Below are 20959 nucleotides of genomic sequence, written 5' to 3' on the forward strand. Positions count from 1 at the left end.
TCATAATGCCTTCTTGGATTATATCTTCCTTACAGTTTTCTCAGTCTGGAGTCTGACACCTTCCACTGCACCCTCCATGTTACTGTTAGAGGGATGTTTCTAAACCAGCTTAAAATCCATCGGTGGCTCTCCATGGTCTTCCAGACAAGTGTTCCCCAGAGCCTGGCTTCTGAGTTTCTTTGGGCTCTGGTCTGCTTTTCTGACTTGTGTCCTGTAAGGTCACCTCACCTATGAGCTCCTTCACGTCAGAAATACTGATCTGTGCCCTGGCGGGGTGTTGTTCACTTGGTTGGAGCATCCTCCCATACATCAAAAGGTTGTGGGTTCCATTCCCAGGCAGGGCACACACCTAGGTTGCAGGTTCCATCCCTGGAAAGGGCGTGAATGGGAGGCAACCAATCTCTCTCTCTTCCTCTTTCTCTGAAAATCAATAAACACATCCTCGGGTGAAACTTAAAAAAAGAAAGAAAGAAATCCGGATCTGCATGCAGCTGCCAGGATGTGCAGTATTTGCTCTCAGGCCTTGCAGCCTTCTGTGCTTGCTCCTCCTTCTGTCCAGAATTCCTTCCTCCTCCTACCCCTACTTTCTCTCCTTTCTTCCTCAGGGTGAATGAGGTTTCCCTTACCTGGGGCCCCCATATCTCTATTGTAGCACTTACCACAAACTGTATCCAATCTCCTCCAGCTGAGTAAAATGAATTGCTCACCAGACCCTGACTCTGGCACACAGTAGTTGCTCAATAAATATTTACTAAATGAATGAATGAACTCTTTTCTAGTCATATTTGGGTTTCATCATAGTTCAAGGAAGGGGTACTGAGATGTCTGGCCCCGAAAGAAGGAAATACAGGATATTGCAATTATGTTGTTAAGATGGGCCGAATTTCACATTTGATAAGAGGATTGTGAGGTTTTGTGTTTCTTCAAGCTAAAGTGACTAATGCCTACTTTAAAGACGAGTTTAAAGAACTCTTCAGAATGTAAAGCATTGTATTTATCAGCTTTGAGAGAACACTGAGTTGTTCAGGAATTATACCCACCAAGCAGGTGTTCCCAGAAATGTCGTACCTGCTGCTTTTAAAGTGTCATTCTAAGGCTACACTAAAACAAACAACTTGCTCAGGAAAGTTGTGAGAGGTGGTGAACTAAGGAATGAAATCTGCCTACGGAGGGCTAAGACCAGCGCACACAGGAACTCGTGGCAGTGAAATAATCCGGGGTGACACCAAAGAAACTCCACAAAGGGAACCTACTACATAGCAGATACCCGCTAAACGTCAAGGAGACACCTTCTTTCAACACGGAAAGTGGGAATGGAGTGCTTCGTGAGGTCGTGAGCCTTCTGCCACCGCGAGTGTCCCATTCCCTTCCTTCGCTTGCAGGGTGAAAGGCGGAAAGGGCTGAGGCTTGCTTGGGCTTTTCCAAGGCGCATTCTTTCGAACCTTTTGATTGTTTTGATTCTTGGTTCTAAGCGTTAAAGCGCAGCCGGGGCGGGGCGGGGGGGGGTGCAACAAAAATGACAAGGGAGCTCGTAAAAGCCCTGAGAGAAAGGGGTAAGCCATAAAGAGACTGAGCCAGTAGAAGGGAAGCAGAGAACCTGCGGGAGAGAACCCGGGGAGGAAGGAAAGAGAGCGAGAGCCACCTTAGCAAAGGAAGAGAGTGAGCCCACTCTTCCCGGACAGGAGAAAGGCAGAAAGAAAGGAACTCCGCTACTTTAAGGAAAGCCCCGCCCCTCGGCGTGACGTCACAGAAGGCTCTTCCGCGATTGGCTGAGAGCGGAGGGTTGCTAGGCGCGGAGGGTATCCGGCAGGCCGCGGCCACCCGAGCGCGGAGCCGCGGGAGCGGAGCGGGCTAGCTGTGCTGCTGGAAGATGGCGAGCGGCTGGGGCGCGCGGGCGCTCGGACAGCCGGGGCGCCTCCCGCCGCCGCTGTGCCTGCAGCTGCTGCTGCTGCTGCTGCTGCTGCTGCTGCGGAGCCCGGCCCGGGCCGCGCACATCAAGAAGGCGGAGGCGACGACCACGACGACGAGTGCGGGCGCCGAGGCGGGCGAGGGCCAGTTCGACCGCTACTACCACGAAGAGGAGCTGGGCTCGGCGCTGCGGGAGGCGGCGGCCGCGGGGCCCCCGGGCCTGACCCGCCTCTTCAGCATCGGCAACTCGGTGGAGGGCCGGCCGCTGTGGGTGCTGCGCCTCACGGCCGGCCTGGGGCCGCCACTCCCTGACGGTGACGCGGGGCCCGACGCGGCGGGGCCGCTGCTGCCCGGCCGGCCGCAGGTGAAGCTGGTGGGCAACATGCACGGCGACGAGACCGTGTCGCGCCAGGTGCTCGTCTACCTGGCCCGGGAGCTGGCGGCCGGCTACCGCCGCGGAGACCCGCGCCTCGTCCGCCTGCTGAACACCACGGACGTGTACGTGCTGCCCAGCCTCAACCCCGATGGCTTCGAGCGCGCCCGCGAGGGCGACTGCGGCTTCGGCGACGGCGGACCTCCTGGGCCCGGCGGCCGCGACAATAGCCGTGGCCGCGACCTCAACCGCAGCTTCCCGGACCAGTTCAGCTCGGGGGAGCCGCCGGCCCTGGACGACGTGCCGGAGGTGCGCGCCCTCATCGACTGGATCCGCAGGAACAAGTGAGTGTCCTCCCTCCAAACCCCCCCCCCCTTCCCCCCATGATCCACAGGAGTCTCCGGGCGAAGGCAGGGCCCCGCCGGCCTAAAGGACCAGGGTGGTAGGGTGGAGGGCGACCTCCCGTAGCGGGCACAGGCCCCAGGCCGCTTAGCCTCCTGCTCCTCTAATGGTCCGAGAAGCTCTGCCTGGAGGCTGTCATTTGTTCAGCGGATGGGCAGAGAGCCGTCTGGCTCCGGGGAAGACTCCTTTCTGGAATTCTGGCCCCTATTTTCACAGGATCATAGAATATGAGTGATGGAGGAGACCTTACGGATAACCCAGGTCAGCTCACGCATGTGATAGACAAGCTGTCAATACTGCGATGATCTTACTGCTCTAGGCACTGTGCTAAGCCCTTCCAGCTAGACACAATTAATATTCCTGTTTTCCATGCGGGGAAATCGAGGGTCAGATTGGTTAAGTAGATTTCCCTAGTAACAGAGTGTAGCTGGGACTTAGACTCAGGCAGGTTGTTGGTGCTCTTCGCTGCCATAGAGGGAGACTGTAGCCCAGAAATGATAGAGGACCCTCCCAGGGTCTTCCTCTTGGTGATGTGACAGACACCGGTTCTCTTCCAGTCTGTACTACCTCTGACTCAGCTCAGGAGCACATGGGTATGGCGGGAGGACTTGCACAGATCTGGATCCTTCATCTGTGAGCGGCTTCATTTTAAACTCTCCGAAGGGTTCCTGATACCATCTGTGCACTTTATGGTCACACTCAGCACACACCTTAAGTGTTGTTTAAGCACTATGTGGGGTTTAAAAAATGAAAAGCATATGAGGATCTCAAGAAATTGGTGAATGACAAAAGAATATTATAAATATATGTGGGGTGTGTTTATGTATCCAGTAAAACTTCATAGGAATTGTTCCTACTGCAGAAAGTGTGTGGTCTGCAATAATATGGATTATCTCTGAGGAAGAGGTAGAACTTGAACTGAGCAAAACGGAAGGCAAGGAATAAAGGAAGAGGGAACGTACTCCAGATGGAATAATGTCTGAAGCGAGCATGCACCGCCTCCCTTTTTCAAGGATCAGCTTTGCCAGGATATCCCCATTTTTGTGTGTCTTCCTGAGGCTTGTTAATCTTTCCATCTTGATTTGAAGGAGATTTTGGAGTGACAGATAAGATCAAAGTAATAATGAGCAAAGAAGTTTCTCTGTGGGAATTGGAATCATCTCTTCTACAAGATTTCAGTATATATAGCACCTAGAAAATTTGTGAGCGTTGTGACATTTCTAGATTTTTTTTATCTTAAAGCTTTACTCCTTCTTTTGAGATCCCTTGCAGGTATTTGATTTCACATATGCTTTCAGGAAAGATTATTTTTCTTTTAAAGGTAATCATGTCATGACCTCTGAACATTCGCATAAGAAATATGACTTTAATGTACATCTTTTTAAAGTAATTATTTTTATTAATTTCAGAGAGGGAGGGAGAGGGAGAGAGAGATAGAAACATCAATGATGGAGAGAATCATTGATTGGCTGCCTCCTGCACGACCCCTACTGGGGATCAAGCCCGGAACCCGGAGATGTGCCCTTGACCAGAATCGAACTCGGGACCCTTCAGTCTGCAGGCCGAAGTTCTATCCACTGAGCCAAACCGGCCAGGGCTACATCTTTTTTTTAATCCTCACCTGAGGATTCCTTTGAGAGAGGGAGGGAAGGAAAGAGGGGGAGAGAGAGAGAGAGAGAGAGAGAGAGAGAGAGAGAGAGAGAGAAAGAGAGAGAAAGAGATAAAGCAGCATCGCTGCGAGAGAGAAACATAGGTCCATTGCCTCCCGTAGATGCCCTAACCAGGGATTGAACCTGCAACCTGGGTATGTGCCCTGCCAGGAATCAAACCTACCACCTTTCTGTGTACAGCACCGCACTCTAACCAACTGAGCCACACTAGAGTGACTTTAATGTATATCTTATTATCAGAAGCTGTGATGGCCAGGGTTTTTCCTAAATGATATATCAAATGCACTCTTTGCCTTGCCTTTTTTTTTTAAATCCTCACTTGAGGATATGCTTTCATTGATTCTGGAGAGAGAGGAAATGAGAGGGAGAGAGAAACATCGATAGGTTGCCTCTGGAACACACCCTGACAGGAAATGAACTGGCAACCTGGGTAATGTGCCCTAATTGGGAATCAAATCCACAGCCTTTCAGTGCATAGGACAATGCTCCAAGCAACTAAGCCACGCCCCAAAGGGCCATCACAGCTTAAGTGACCTGTTTAAAGTGTCCTGTCACGACCTTTGCAGGGATGTAAATTCTGTGGCTAGATTCTTCAATTCAGTTTTTGTTCTGCTCTGAAAATGAAAATGAGCTTTGTCTTGGTGAAAGTCACCTTGAAGCTATACAGAAAACTTGAAACTTTAAATTTGGAACCCAAAATTCACACTCTGGTTAACTCTTTTATATCCCCAGTATTTAATGATGATAAGTTATGGTCTGGGCTAGCTAGTTCAATGATAGGAGCTTGTGAGGATTTTAAAAGCTCATCTGTCTCAGTTGGTATTACATAGAAAGTCATTTTGTTCTATGACTATGGACTACTCTAACCATACCCAACCATCCTTCAAACATGTAAATGAAAATGAGAAGAGAAAGTAGGTGACTATATACAGTATAGGGTGAAAAGTACACCCATCCATCCTCAATCTTCAAAATTAACTGAAAATGCATATTCTTTAATTATTAATAGCAGAGGACACTGATGTGGTTAAAATAAAAAACAAGCACACACACAATTTGAGACTGATGCCTAATTATAGAGAGTCAGCTTTATGAATAGGAAATTTAAAAACCAGAAGCATTAGTCTGTATGGGGAAATTACCTTTTTCAGTGTATTTGTGAAATCATTTGAATAATATTTTTGTTATCCTATTCACTTAGCTATATTAGAAATAGATTTTTGTTATTTTGAATATGTAAAATTTTAAGACTTACTTTCTCCTGCTTAGAAAAGTAAAGTTTATTTTCTTTGTCTCACTTTAAACCATCCAGGGGATGTTTTTGTACTATTGATAATTGAGACATATATTTAGGAAAATATACAGATTTTAACTATTATTTAAATATTTTATTATTTACTTGACTCCCATGTTTTTTTGTCACACTATATATCTTTAATTAAAGATATCTACTTAGATTTTAATAGATTAGCATATACATTTTTTTTGGCATCTTTGTGAAAAGCATTATATTGGGAGATGGTGCAGATTACTTGTGGAGGATTGTGTGTATATCTACAGTTTCTTCAGTCTAGAATGTAGTTTATCAGATATAAAGTTCGCCTAATTTTTAAAAGTTATTTATAGGATTACCTATAGAATATAATAGAGTTAACTTAGAGATTTATATTTTAGTATCTATATTATAATATTTATAATATACTTAGCAGCTACTTTAAATCTTACACACGGAATGATATATGATGCTGAAGTCAAGTATAGTAATTGATTTGAATGGAAACCATACATACCTTTCAAATAAAATTGGGTTGATATGCAAAGTTGGTTTGACAAAGAGTGGCAATGGTACTTTTAAAACTGTAAATAGAGTAAGGAAAATCTAATAATTGAATTTTATCACTCTCGTACATTGCAAGTGTATCATTGTTCTATAAGTACCATATTTGGTTTGACCATTTTAATAATATTTCTAAGAAGTGTTGCAAGAATTGTTGAACAAAGAAAAAAACAGCATTTAGTAGAGAATCTTGGAATGTCATTTTAATTGAAAATATGTAATTAAAGTAGCATGTTTCAGTTATTTAGAATATTTAGTTAGTCATTTTATTTTACTGGAATACAAATGTCTTGAGGGCATTTTTGTGTTTGTTTCTTCATGGAGGTATTCCCTAGTGTATAGACAGTTTGGCACATAGTTGACACTGAAGAAAATTTGTTGCTGAATGAATTGCCTGAACTGGGCACCTTCTTGTAACTTTCCCAAAGTGTGTGGGGGGGGGGGGGGGTGAGAATGGAAGTCTTTAAATTATTTTTGGCATGCAAACCAGAAAGTAAATTGTTAATACCTTAAACTATGGAGGAGGGATATGTAAGGTGGAGTTAGAATGTTAGAATATGTAATTAGTTTTTGTTTTGTTTTTTGTATCATTGTGTCATCCAAGGTCTGGCACTGGTACTAGGGAGTAGGATAGTCTGTAAGGCAGTGATTCCCTAAACAGTTCACTCTTTAGCAGTGAATTCCAAGTGGTTTCAAACACTCTTCTGCTTACTGCTCTCCAAAGAAGGAACATTTGTTGAGCAGGTGCTATAAAGCAGTTGTTTTGCTGGAGATGTTTCATGTGTATTATTTTACTTAATTCTCATAACAACCATGGGAAGCAGGTATCATTAATCCCCATTTACAGATGAGAGAGAAACTAGAGTTCAATGAATGTAAAGGCAATAACTTTCCGGGTCATGTTTTTAGTGAGACAGGTCTGGGAGACAGAATGTTCTTACCCACATTTGGCTGGTTCCATAGCCTGTGCTATTGCCACGATACCAAATGGCATTCTCCTGTGTGTCTGGAAGAGTGCTAATTATATTAGTTTTTAATTAGTCGCTTTTCATAGTCTATTTTAGTATTTAATCACTGTCTTTAATGGCTAAGTTCTCTCTACTGATGAACAGATTCTGCGTAATTTTCATTGTTTGATCTCTGAGACATCATACGTTTAGTTTTCTTTCAAGTGTATAGAAATAAATGTTATTTATCAATTCCCTTTAGAATTTCGGTAGGTCAGTTCATTTCAACCACAAAAAGGCAGAAGCAAGAAAATGCAGTTTTAAGTACAAAGAGAAAAGTGTTTAATCTCTACTCATAGTGATGATTTGAACTATTACATGAGGGAGCGATGTATAAATAGGACTTAAGTCTATTTTTGCCTTTAACTTTCACCATAAAAGGAGTATTTCTGTATCTATAAGTTTGACCAGATTGTAAATGGGTTCACTTCAAAGTAGAATCATAAAGAAGTAAAAATGTTTCTTTTATAGAAGCAGTCTTGTCTCCCTCCCTGTCAGTTTATTTTCTTATGGCCCAATCAGGAACTAGATAGAGAGCTGCTTTTACAGTGATGCAATGGAGGACTAGTCTTTTATGTGCTGTATTGTTTTTCTCTGAAAGCAGCTCAGTGTATCAGTTCCTCCCTCCACCCCTCACCCCCAGTCTTCTCAGCTGTGGCTTTTCTCTTGAAAATGTGAATTTAGCCCTAGCTAGTTTGGCTCAGTGGATAGAGCGCGGCCTACAGACTGAAGGGTCCCAGGTTCAATTCTGGCAAGGGCACATGCCTGGGTTGCAGGCTTGAGCTCCAGTAGGGGGCATGCAGGAGGGAGCCAATCAATGATTCTCTCTCATCAATGATATCTCTCTATACCTCACCCTTCCTCTCTGAAATCAATAAAACATATATTAAAAAGAAAAGAAAATGTGAATTTAGTATATTGTGAATACATCCTGTTTCAAATTAGACTCCTGTTTCAAATCTTAAAAAAGCATGAAAGTTATTAACCTAACTAATGTATTCAACAAATATTTATTTACACAAGGTACACTTTCTACGAAATTAGCACATTATGAAATACATGTTTTAGTTTGAACTATATGAAATTGTCATTTTGTAGGTCAAAAAAGATTGAATATTGGCAAATGCATATTGTTTGACCTAATACATGAATATAGAATTCTCTGAGTAAGACATCTCCTGAAAATATTAATTTATATTGTGTTATCCAACTACTTTTTTAATGATGGGGAAAGAATTTAAGTTATTTAAAGTTAATTAGAATTGTAAAAACTGTTTAAAATTTGTTAAATTGATAATACTTTCTTTCTATTTGTTGTTGTTGATCTACTTATAACAGCTGATAGAGTTGTTTTCTAGGTATCAAGAGAGATACTGAGTTTATTTATGAAAGATATAAAAAAATTTTTAAAAATTCTCACCTGAGGATATGCTTATTGATTTTAGAGAGAGGGGAGGGAGGGAAGGAGGGAAAGAGAGAGAGAGAAAAAAAAATCAATGTGAGAGAGAACGTTGATTGGTTGCCTTCCCTGCGTGCCCTGACCAGACTGGGGATAGAACCCACAATGTAGTTATGTGTCCTAACTGGAAATTGAACCCACAACCTTTTGGTATATGGGACGATGCTCCAACCAACTGAGCCACATGGGCCAAGGCTGAAAGATGTAACATTTTTAAATACATGGTGTCTTCTGTGTTGGTTTTTTGTTTTTTTTTAAGAGATATGTGACTTGGTTGTATTTTCAAAGGTTCGTGCTTTCTGGAAATCTGCATGGTGGCTCAGTGGTAGCAAGCTATCCTTTTGATGATTCTCCAGAACATAAGGCCACTGGAATCTATAGCAAAACCTCAGATGATGAAGTATTTAAATACTTGGCAAAAGCCTATGCTTCAAACCACCCCATTATGAAAACAGGGGCACCTCACTGCCCCGGAGAGGAAGATGAGACTTTCACAGACGGGATCACGAACGGTGCACACTGGTATGATGTAGAAGGTATGTGAAGCACTGAATTTGCTACATTTTTCCCATTGTTCGTTTAGCTTCCTTAAGTATACTCTGAGTTGAAATGAGGAAACTTTGAAAAATTCTCATTTTTTAAACTCTTTTTTTTTTATTCTGAAATGTTCAAACTCACAGTCAAATCAAAAGAAAACTGCATGAGCACCCCTATATCCTTCATTTAAACTCACTGTTATCTTACCCCAGTGTTCCAGCCTGCTCTCTCCCTCCCTCTTCCACCTTTATTCTCTTTTGTCAAACTTTCCAAAAGTAGTTGCAGATTTCATGACACTGCATCTCTAAGTACCTCAGCATGTAGTTCCTTAGTATAGGGACATTCTTTTATATAACCACTAGAGGCCCAGTGCACGAAATTCGTGCATAGAGGGGGGGGTGTCCCTCAACCCAGCCTGCACCCTCTCCAATCTGGGATCCCTCTCACAATCCAGGACTGCTGGCTCCCAACTGCTCACCTGCCTGCCTTCCTGATTGCCCCTAACCGCTTCTGCCTTCCAGCCTGATCACCCCCTAACCACTCCCCTGCCAGCCTGATGGATGCCTAACTGCTCCCCTGCCAGCCTGTTTGCCCCTAACTGCCGTCCCCTGCAGGCCTGGTCACCCCTAACTGCCCTCCCCTGCAGGCCTGGTCCCCCCCCAACTGCTCTCCACTGCAGGCCTGGTCCCCCCAACTGCTCTTCCCTGCAGGCCCGGTCACCCCCAACTTCCCTCCTCTGCCGGCCTGGTCACCCCTAACTGCCCTCCCCTGCAGGCTTGATCGCCCCCAACTGCCCTCCCTTGCAGGCCTGGTCCCTCCCAACTGCCCTCCCCTGCTGGCCATCTTGTGGTGGCCATCTTGTGTCCACATGGGGGCAGGATCTTTGACCACATGGGGCAGCCACCTTGTGTATTGGAGTGATGGTCAATCTGCATATTACTCTTTTATTAGATAGGATAGAGGCCTGGTGCATGGGTGGGGGCCAGCTGGTTTGCCCTGAAGGGTGTCCCGGATCAGGGTGGGGGTTCCCTTGGGGCGTGGGCAGCCTGGGCGAGGGACCTGTGGTGGTTTGCAGGCCAGCCATGCCCCCCGGCGACCCAAGCGGAGGCCCTGGTATCTGGGATTTATTTATCTTCTATAATTGAAACTTTGTAGCCTGGAGCAGAGCCAAGCCTTCTGCTCGCTCCATGGTGGCAGCCATTTCTGTTGGGATTTATGTATCTTCTATAATTGAAACTTTGTAGTCTGGAGCGGAGGCCAAGGCAGGCCAGGGCTTCAGAAGCTTGGCTTCCTTCATCACCGGGGGCAACCCTAGCAACCCTAGCCTCCTGCTCTTTCCAGCTCCGTGGCTGTCGCCATTTATGTTGGGAGTATGTATCTTCTATCATTGAAACTTTGTAGCATTGAGTGGAGGCCTAGGCTGGCAAGGGCAGGCGGAAAGCTTGGCTTCCTCCATTGCCGCGGAAACACAAGCTTCCCTCCTGCTCTCTGTGGCCGCAGCCATCTTGGTTGGATTTATTTGCATATTCGCTCCTGATTGGCTGGTGGGCGTGGCTGGTGGGCATAGCAGAGTGATGGTTAATTTGCATATTACTCTTTTATTAGATAGGATATACCATTACTATGACTGAGAAATCAGCAGTAATTCAATACTATTCATTTCACATGGTGTCCATAACTCAATTTTCCTCTGTTATCCCCAGAATATTCTTTATAGCTCCTTTTCCTGCAGATTAGACCCAGTCAGGGTTCAAAAACTGCACTTGGCTCTTGTGGTGTTTTTTTTGTTTTTTTTTTAGTTTCCCCAATCTAAAACAGTCATATCAACACTCTCTTTTCTTAACCTTTTGCACTCAGATGTCTAGTGTGACTCGACACAGTTAGCGTCGGTAGCAGTTCGTATGTCGAATTGTATTGAATGTATCAATAATTTGAAATATAAAAAAATCCAAATAAATAAGTTTGTATGAAAAGAAACTCCAGTTTTTTATTCTACTGCCGCGCTTTGTAAAATCTGGGGTATTTAAAAAATTAAATCCCGAGTAGAATAAAGGAATCGAGAAAAAAGCAAGCGAGTGCAAAGGGTTAATAATGGTGAATCCTTTGAAGAGCCGAGGCAGTTGTCCTACAGAACATCCCATATTCTAGATTTGTCATTTTCTTTATGATAAGATTCAGGTCAGATTTTCCAGTATGACCATTATATATAGATCACATCATATCAGGAGGCACATCAGGTCAGGCTGCCAGTGGCCAAGTTCTCTCCATTTTATATAAAGGCACATTTTCCTTTTGCATTTTAGTCTGTGTGGTGATCATGGATTGCTGTTGCTTTTTTAAAAAATGTGGTGGTGTATATATAGATAACTAATACATAGATATGTCAATCATAAAATTTGCATTTTTACCATTTTTAAATGTAGAATTAAGTGGCATTAATTTATTCATAATGTTATGCCACTGTATCACAACTGTCTATTTATAAAACCTTTCAACCCCAAACAGAAACTCTGTAACTATTAAGCATTAAGTCCCTATTTTCTTCTCTCCAGCACCTGGTAATTGTTTTTAATTGTTCAGTTTACAGTTGACATACAATGTTTATTAGTTTCAGGTGTATGATATAGTGATTAGATATTTATATACTGGTAACTTCTAATCATTCTATTTCTATAAATTTGCCTATTCTAGATATTTTATGTAACTGGAATCGTACAATATTTGTCCTGCATCTGGCTTACTTCATTTAGTATGTTTTTAAGGTTCATCCATTTTGTAGCATGTATCAGAACTTCATTCCTTTTTGCGACTGAGAAATATTTCATTGTTTGTATATGTATACTACATTTCCTTCATCCATTCATCTGTTGATGGGCACAGGGTTGTTTCCACCTTTTGGCTACTGTGGATAATGCTGCTATGAATGTTGGTGTACAGTATTTGTTTGAGTCCTTGTTTTTAAATATTTTGGGTATATACTCAGGAGTTGAATTGCTAGGTCATATGGTAATTCTGTGGTTAGCTTTTAAGGAATCACCAAACTATTTACCACATTGGCTGCACCATTTTATATTCCCACCAGCAATGTACAAGGCTTCCAGAATGCTATAATTAAAAGAATTGTTAAATAAGTTTGGATTGTGTATCCTTCTTTTAAATGTTATAAAAACAGCTACTGTTGATTTTAAAGTTTTGATGTCCTCTGAAGAATTAACTTTTTGTTTTTAATACATAGACTTAGACTGTTTAATTAAGAGTAACCAGAAAGAACATGTCATCCCATGAAAATGTCATCAGTATAAACTTTTTCTCTTCTTAGAATTTGCCCGTGATGAAATGCCTTCGGTCTTCCTTTTGTTTTTATTGGCAGTTGGTCACATTATAAAGAATCTTATGACATTTCTCTCCATGTGCCTTTACTTAAACTTGAATTACTCTAACTTTTTATGTCAAGCCATGTGTACCCAGATTGGGCTCTGTGTGTGAGGACTCCATACTTTCTAGAGTTTTCTGATTCTAATGATTCTTATACGGAGTGGGGCAAAAGTAGGCTTACAGTTATTCATATGGAAAATAATATAATAAATAATACAAGAAGAAACTCTGTTTCATGTATTCACAACTGTCACCATAATTTTGCCCTGCCCTGTATATAACAAGCTTCCACAAAGAGGTTTAAAATATTTAGAAGTAAAACTTTCTGCCGATAACAATTAGAGGTGATTTGAAAACCACTTAAATTTTTTATAGATAAGGGACATGCTTTAATTCCATTTCAGTTTTTAGCAAATATATTTAATAAAACCCAACTTCATGAACTAGTGGTTTTATGATATAGTTAAGGTGCTGCTCCGTTATTTGAGATATTATTTAAAATAATGGGTTAAAAATAATTTATTTTTCCTGTTTGGAGAAAGTTGTAAAAGGTTAGGAAGTAATTTCTAATTAACAATTGATTATAGGAGATAAATCTATGTTATACTATTTTAAAAAATAAGTGTTCTTTCTTCACAGTAAGATTATTTGGTTAAATCAGCTAACAGATTTTTCTCATCCTGCAAACATCTGAAGAAGTTAAATTTTGATGCTTCTATTTTTATTGTTTTTAAGAGTATCAACTTCTCTCCCTTTTTAGCTGATTTTATGTTATATTATCAAACGTATTTTATGTTATATTATTTCTACAATAGCTAGTATCTCTTTCTGCCTCAGCAATATTGAGCCGTTGCATTATTTTCAACAGGGCAAATTCATTGTTTATCTTATGTGGGACTGCATAAGTAAGATGATGTAAGATGTTATGAAACCTTGTGACTAGGCTGTTTTCAGACCCGGATGTCTTGGAGCAATTTTACTGATGCTTTATGTGATGTACTTAGAAATTATAGTTTACTGAAGTATGACTTGTAGAGCTTAAAGTGAATGTATTGTTCTAGTCCAACCCTTTTGCATTATAGGAAATTAAGGGCTCAGAGAAGAAATATTTTTTACTAACTTGTACAATATTCACTTAGCAACTATTTACTTAGTACCTGCCATGTCCCATATACTTTACTAGGTGACGGGGATACAGTGGGAGCAGAACAGAAATAATTCCTGCTCTTGATGGATCAGACAGCATATTAGTAGTGTGGATGTGAGGTGACCTGGCTCCAAATCACCTTCATTGCCAGGGTTGACTCAGCATATCTAGCTGCCTTTGTGGGTCGTCCTGGCTTCTCTCAACATGTCTCTCAGACCTGCAGGCTCCCCCTAGGGAATGATGATCCTAATAAGGCTTCTGAATAGTTGTGCTCCCCTGCTAAAGCTTGTTATTGTCAGAGCCTAAGCTGGGCTTACTCGTGTAGAGGCTTTCTTCTTTAAAAAAAAAACAAAAAAGAAAAAAAAACAAAAACCACAGTGTGCTGATTTATATGCCTTTTGTCTACCACTCTTTATTATGGTTTTCCTTCATGGAAGACATAAAAATAATCTGATGGTTTAGTATGTTTATTCCAAAGTAAATTTAATGAAACTGAATTGTAGTTTAGGACAGCTTTTAAGAATTGCCCTCTTTAAACTTATAAAACTTCTAAAAGGACAAGGAATCCCACTATTTTCCTGAAGATAGGAGGACTCGAAGGCAGTGTGTGTAGTGGCTAAGAGCAGAGCTTTGGAGTCCTGCTGCCTTGGGTTTGAATCCCATCTCTGTCATTTGAGTGTGTGTGTGTGTTTTCACTTTAGCTGGGAGAGGAGGGAAAATTGGAGATGGTACTTGAGAAATGGGCAGTTGAGAAATAGGCTTTGGAGCTTGACAGGGAGGTGAAGATGATAAAGAGATTTAGGAGTTATGAGAGATGTGGAAAGCATATGGCAGTGTACATGATTTTGAAAATTCAATTGATATTGATTCCTGGCATAATTTAATTGCTTGGAACCAGAAATTTACACACACACACACACACACACACACACACACACACACAGAGTTATGTATTGTATAATTATGTTTAGGTCAGTAACAGACCACATATGTGACGGTGGTCCCATAAGATTACAATAGAGCTGAAATAACGATGTTGTAGCCATTGTAACATCGTAGTGCGTTACTCCTGTGTTTGTGGTGGTGCTGGTGTAAACAAACCTACTGCGCTGATAGTCATATAAAAGTATTATGTACTGTACATAACTATAGTATATAATACTTTATAAGGATAATAAACAACTATGTTACTGGCTTATTTATTTACTATGTAGTCAAACCTCAGTTCTCGAACATCTCCCATCTCAAACAATTTGGTTCTCGAACAGTTTGTTCATGGAAAATATCTTGGTTGTCAAACAAAACTTTGGTTCTCAACCAGACAACCTTTTCATGCTGATACCTGTATGATTAGTCATATGTTTTGCAGGTGACAAAGAAGAGAATGCATGAGTTTGAGTCAGTTTACCGCTAAACCTCACATTGTTAACATATCGGGAAATTGTGCTGTGAATAATTATTCAGAAATATCACCCTGACAAAGAAGTAGCAAACCATGTGATAAACTTGTTCAGTGACAATGCAGTGTTTCACTTCAGGCAGGTGTTAAAACGCTGACAAAAACAAATGTCATTGGATAGGTTTTTAGTGAGACAGAGACCCAGTGAGCCTGAAGCAAGTTCTAGTGGAGCAAAGACACAAAAGTAAGAAAGAACCCCAGAAGAACAACTACCTGACTTTCCTTTTTATGGAAGGGGATTCCCCTTCCAAACAGTAACATCCCTCCATCCCTCCACCCCTCCACCCCTTCTTCCCTCTTCTCCATGTTCAGTCATCAGTAGTTCTCAACATTAAAGGTAAGTTCTAATGTGTATATAAATTTTCATTTTTTATTATACATTTCATTTCCTTTTTATTAAATTTTCATTTATATTTTACTAGAAGCCCGGTGCACGAAATTCGTGCACGGTGGGGGGTTGTCCCTCAGCCCAGCCTGTACCTTCTCCATTCTGGGACTCCTGGAGGGATGTCCGACTGCCCGTTTAGGCCCGATCCCACTAGGATCGGGCCTAAACGGGCAGTCGGACATCCCTCTCACAATCCAGGACTGCTGGCTCCCAACTGCTTGCCTGCCTGCCTTCCTGATTGCCCCTAACCGCTTCTGCCTGCCAGCCTGATCACCCCCTAACCACTCCGCTGCCAGCCTGGTTGATGCTTAACTGCTCCCCTGCCAGCCTGTTTGCCCCCAACTTCCTCCTCTACCAGCCTGGTCACCCCTAACTGCCCTCTCCTGCAGGGTTGATCACCTCCAACTGCCCTCCCTTGCAGGCCTGGTCCCTCTCAACTGCCCTCCCTTGCAGGCCTGGTCCCTCACAACTGCCCTCCCTTGCAGGCCGGGTGCCTCCCAACTGCCCTCCCCTGCTGGCCATCTTGTAGTGTCCATCTTGTGTCCACATGGGGGCAGGATCTTTGACCACATGGGGGCAGCTATATTGTGTGTTGCAGTGATGATCAATCTGTATATTACTCTTTTATTAGATAGGATAGAGGCCTGGTGCATGGGTGGGGGCCAGCTGGTTTGCCCTGAAGGGTGTCCCGGATCAGGGTGGGGTTCCCTTGGGGTGTGGGGCGGCCTGAGCAAGGGGTCTGTGGTGGTTTGCAGGCCGGCCACGCCCCCTGGCAACCCAAGCGGAGGCCTGGTATCTGGAATTTATTTTCCTTCTACAATTGAAACTTTGTAACCTGGAGCGGAGCCAAGCCTCCTGCTGCTCCCTCTGGGGCGGCAGCCATTTCTGTGGCAGTTAATTCACCTTCTACAATTGAAACTTTGTAGCCTTAAGTGGGTGAGCCCGGCCAGGGTGTGCGGAAAGCTTTGCTTCCCCTGTTGCCGCCGGCAACCCTGGCCTGCTCTCTCAAGCTCCATTCTGCCGCCATTTGTTTGAATTTGTTTACCTTCTATAATTGAAACTTTGTAGCTTGAGTGGAGGCTTAGGCCTGCAACGGCTATGGAAAGCTTGGCTTGCTCTGTTACCTGGGAAACCTTGCTCTCTGTGGCTGCAGCCATCTTGGATAGGGGTTAATTTGCATACTCACCCTGATTGGCCGGTGGGCGTGGCTTGGCTGGTGGGCGTGGTTTATGTAGCAGAGTGATGGTTAATTTGCATATTACCATTTTATTAGAGAGGATGTCCTTTTTTTAGATTAGACATACACTAGACATGTACTGTATATAAGAAAGGTTACAACAGGGAATCATTTGGGGGTTTGGAAAGGATTAATTCAATTTACATTATTTCTAATGAGAAAAAATGATTCCATTTTCTGACAAATCGCTTTTCGAACAGCCTTCCGGAATGAATTAAGTTTGAGCAACCGAGGTTCTTTTTTACCTTTTTAACATTATTTTAGAGTGTACTCTTTCTACTTATAAAGGAAAAGTTTGCTGTAAAACAGTATGCCCCTTGTAAAACACCAGCAGCCTCATACATCTGGTGTTTACTAAGTTTCTTTTTTTTTTTTTTTAAGTTTCTTGATTGCGTCATTTTCTCTTGTGCTTGATTTAATCTTGTGCTGTTTTGTATTGTAACATGCTATACAGGTTTTTAGCCTAGGAGCAGTAGGCTGTGCCACATAGCCTCAGTGTGTGGTAGGCTAGACCATCTAGGTTTGTGTAAGTACACCCTATGATGTTTGTACAATAAAATCACCTAACAACACATCTCTCAGAATGTATACCCATCATTAAGTAGCACATGACTGTATATCTATCTATCTAAGACTGTATATATATGAATGTATGTATATACCCACACACACACATACACTTACACACACACACACACACACACACACAAATGGGTGCTTTTTTACCTCCAAAGTGAATGCACTTCTGGCATTTCATACGGGAATGTTTTCTTTAAAGAATGCTGATGTAAGGAGACAGAGAGAGAGAGAGAGAAAGAGAGAGAGAGAGAGAGAAAGAGAGAGAGAGAGAGAGAGAGAGAGAGAGAGAGAGAGAGAGAGAGAGAGAAGGGGAGGGGAGGGGAGGGAAATGCTGATAGTTCAGCCCTGGCTGGTGTGGCTCAGTTGGTGGGATGTTGTCCTGTACCCCAAAGTGTTGCCTGTTCAATTCTCAGTCAGGCACATGTTTGGGTTTCAGTCTGTTTCTAATGGTGGGTGTGCAGGAGGCAGCCTATTGATGTTTCACTCTCACATCAATGTGTATGTCTCTCTCTCCCTCTCCCTTTCTCTCTCTCTAAAAGCAATAAAATATTTTTTTTAAAAATGGTGATAGTTCAGATATTCTCAGCCGGTTGTTCACGTTTTAAGAATACTATTGATAAGCAAATGTGCATTAATAAAGTGCATTTGGTCTTGTCTGATCTTATACATTAAAGAGCTGATTGGACCTCATTCTTCCTTTTTCTTTTTTTTTTTTTAATCTGAGTGCCACCTAATTTAAAAGGAAAACAAAAAGGTAAAATAATACTCAAACAGAATATTTGCTTTAATAAACTGAAATATAGCCTAATATAAAATCTGACCTCTAGGAGCAGTACAGTTGTGTATTTGGTAATGTGATGTTAAGACTTACATGAAAGTAAGACTTACATGAAAGATTGAGAACCAAACACAAAAGGATTTTAGGACTTGGCCCCTAAATCTTCAGATCTGATGTCTAAAATTAGATGTGCTTGCTGCTTGCCCCCCTCCCCTTCTTTTTTTTTTCCCCCCTATTTAACTTAGGTGGTAGAGAGCTGGAAGAGTCCTTTTTTTTTTCTCTTTTTTTTTTTTTTTTAGTAAAAAAAGGAAAATTCTGTTCCAAGAGCTGTGTGTGAGAGATTGTTGACTTAGTTAGATAAAACTGCAAACAGATGCAAGACTGTAACTTAGTTTAACTTTGTAGAATCATATCACTAGCAAATATATGTTCAGTGGGAGTGGTGAAGGAAGTAGATTTTCATAAGATAAGTTTCTCGATACAAAGACCAAATTCAGTTAAGAGTTGGTCAAAATGAAGTTGAATTTAAAGATCAAGAATATGGGGGATTTTTTTCAATGGCAACCTTCGTTTTTTCCATTCATTTGACCCAGATGTTACACTTAACAATTTTTATGATCATGCTAATTAGCTTTTAAAAATACCTTAAGGATTACAAAACCGTCACTTAATAACTCAATATCTATAAATAAAATATTCACAAAACCCAAAGTTGTGAGAACTTCTCACTATCCGTTAAAGTAGTTTTAGTTAAGAAATAACAATAAGCTTCAAATTTAGAGTGGAAATTGCCTAGCTATATTTCTACACTCTAAAGTGCTTCTTCTAATGTAAAAAAAAATACATTGAAGTTTTTTTCTCTGAAAGATTTATACGATTCTTGTGTAATACAGTTTGATACATTATAGTTGGCCTACTGAGGCAAGTTAAAGAAAAACTTGCTGTGTTTATCTTAACACTGAAGTGTTGACTATACTTTTTCAATTGGCTTTCTGTTTGAAACATGAGTGTGAATCATTAGTGCCCCAACTTTGAATGAAGGGTTGGATGTCTTTAAGAGCTACCCCCCCCCGCCCACACACACACACCCCAAACGCTAGATCTCTCTGTAGTAACAACAGTAATGGGACTGCTTCCATTATAAAGAGGAATTGGGTATCTTAAAGCCTGTGGAGACTAATTGTGAGACAAATGGATTGAAACAGTTGACTGGGTATGAGTAGATCCTTTAATCAGATCAACAATTAGTATTGATCACAATTTGTTATAGTACTGGACAGATTCCTAATGGTTAATAACTTTTAGCCTTGTTCTTTGACTTTGATAAAAGAATGAAAGCATTATAGTTTTCCTAGTACAGTGATCGGCAAACTCATTAGTCAATAGAGCGGCAAACCTCGGCTCGCGAGCAGCATGTGGCTCGCGAGCCGCAGTTTGCCAACCACTGTCCTAGTACATTGCATTTAATTTATCTGAGCATAGAAAACTCTGGATAAGTAGGAAGGTTTAAAAGCAAATTTTATACCTTTTTATTTTTGTCAACTCCCCCTGTGAATATAGGATATAGTCTAAATCAGTGCTTTTCTCTTTTTTTTAATCTTCACCCAAGGATATGCTTTTATTTTGAGAGAGAAAGGAAGGTGGGGTGGGGGGCGAGGGAAGAAAGAGAGAGAGAAAGAGAAAGAGAAATATCAATCAGTTGCCTCCTACATACACAACCCCCAACCTGGGTGGGAATCAAACTCGAGATCTTTAGTTGTATAGATGATGCTCCAATCAACCGAGCCACCTGTCTGGGGCTACCATTTGTTTTCTTTATCATTGAAGTTCCAAGTTTTTCTCTGGTATCATTTCTCTTCTGCCTGAGGAACGTTCTTTAGCATTTCTTATAAAGCAAGTCTGCTTGTGGCAGATTCTTGTTGTTTTCCTTCACTGAGAATGTCTTTTTGCCTGAATTCTCTGAAGGATATTTTCACTGGATATGAAACTCTGGGTTCTGGCTTGATGATTTTGATTATTTTTCTTTTCTTATTTATAAAAGACATTTTGTGCCTTCTGGCCTTCAGGGCCTCTGATGAGAAATTCACCATCATTTGAATTGTTGTTCCCTACTTTTAAAGATTTTTTCCCTTTATCTTTAGTTTTCAGTAGTTTGATTGTGAAGTATCTAGGCATAAATTTCTTTGAGTTTATCCTGTTTGGGATTTGCGGAGTTACTTGAAATGTAAGTTTATGTCTTTTGCCAAATTTGGGGAGTTTCCTGCCATTATTTCTTCAACATTTTTTCGCCATGTCACATATTTTCTCTCCTTCCAAGATTAATGACAAGAATGTTAGACCTTTTGGTGTTATCCCTAAAACTCTCTTTTGTTTTATTTTTAATTTCTTTTTCTTTGTTGTTCTAACTGGGTAATTTCTACTTATCCATCTTCAAGTTAACTCACTCCCCTGGTCATTTTCATTCCTCTGTTGATCTCATCAGGTAAATTTTAAAATTTTGGTTATTGTAGTTGTGATTTCAAGGGGAAGAAGGGTGGATGGAGGTGGAAGAGAGTATGGGGGGATAAATGTTATGGGGAAAACAAAATAAAGAAAAAAATGAAATTTCTGTTTTGTTCTTTTTTATGTCTTCTGTTTTATTTCATTTCAAGAATGTTTACTCTTCACTCTAGCTGGTTTTGCTCAGGCAGGGGTCCTCAAACTTTTTAAACAGGGGGCCAGTTCACTGTCCCTCAGACCGTTGGAGGGCCGGACTATAGTTTAAAAAAAACTATGAACAAATTCCTATGCACACTGCACATAT

At 41.5% G+C, this 20959-nt stretch overlaps 1 protein-coding gene across 2 annotated transcripts in view; it reads left to right on the forward strand.

The window, feature by feature from the left end:
* Positions 1 to 1783: 1783 nt before the first annotated feature.
* Positions 1784 to 20959, forward strand: part of CPD (carboxypeptidase D) — a 61947-nt gene continuing 42771 nt past the window's right edge. The window contains exons 1-2 of one of the 2 annotated variants that reach the window (XM_079798861.1): positions 1784 to 2625; positions 8945 to 9192. In XM_079798861.1, coding sequence (XP_079654987.1) covers positions 1871 to 2625; positions 8945 to 9192 — 1003 coding nt within the window. In that variant the 5' untranslated portion in view covers positions 1784 to 1870. The remainder of the gene's footprint in view (positions 2626 to 8944; positions 9193 to 20959) is intronic. The other variant, XM_079798862.1, reaches the window with a different exon arrangement.

This window comes from Cnephaeus nilssonii, assembly GCF_951640355.1.
Source record: "Cnephaeus nilssonii genome assembly, chromosome: 19".
In the NCBI taxonomy this organism is placed as follows: domain Eukaryota; kingdom Metazoa; phylum Chordata; class Mammalia; order Chiroptera; family Vespertilionidae; genus Cnephaeus; species Cnephaeus nilssonii.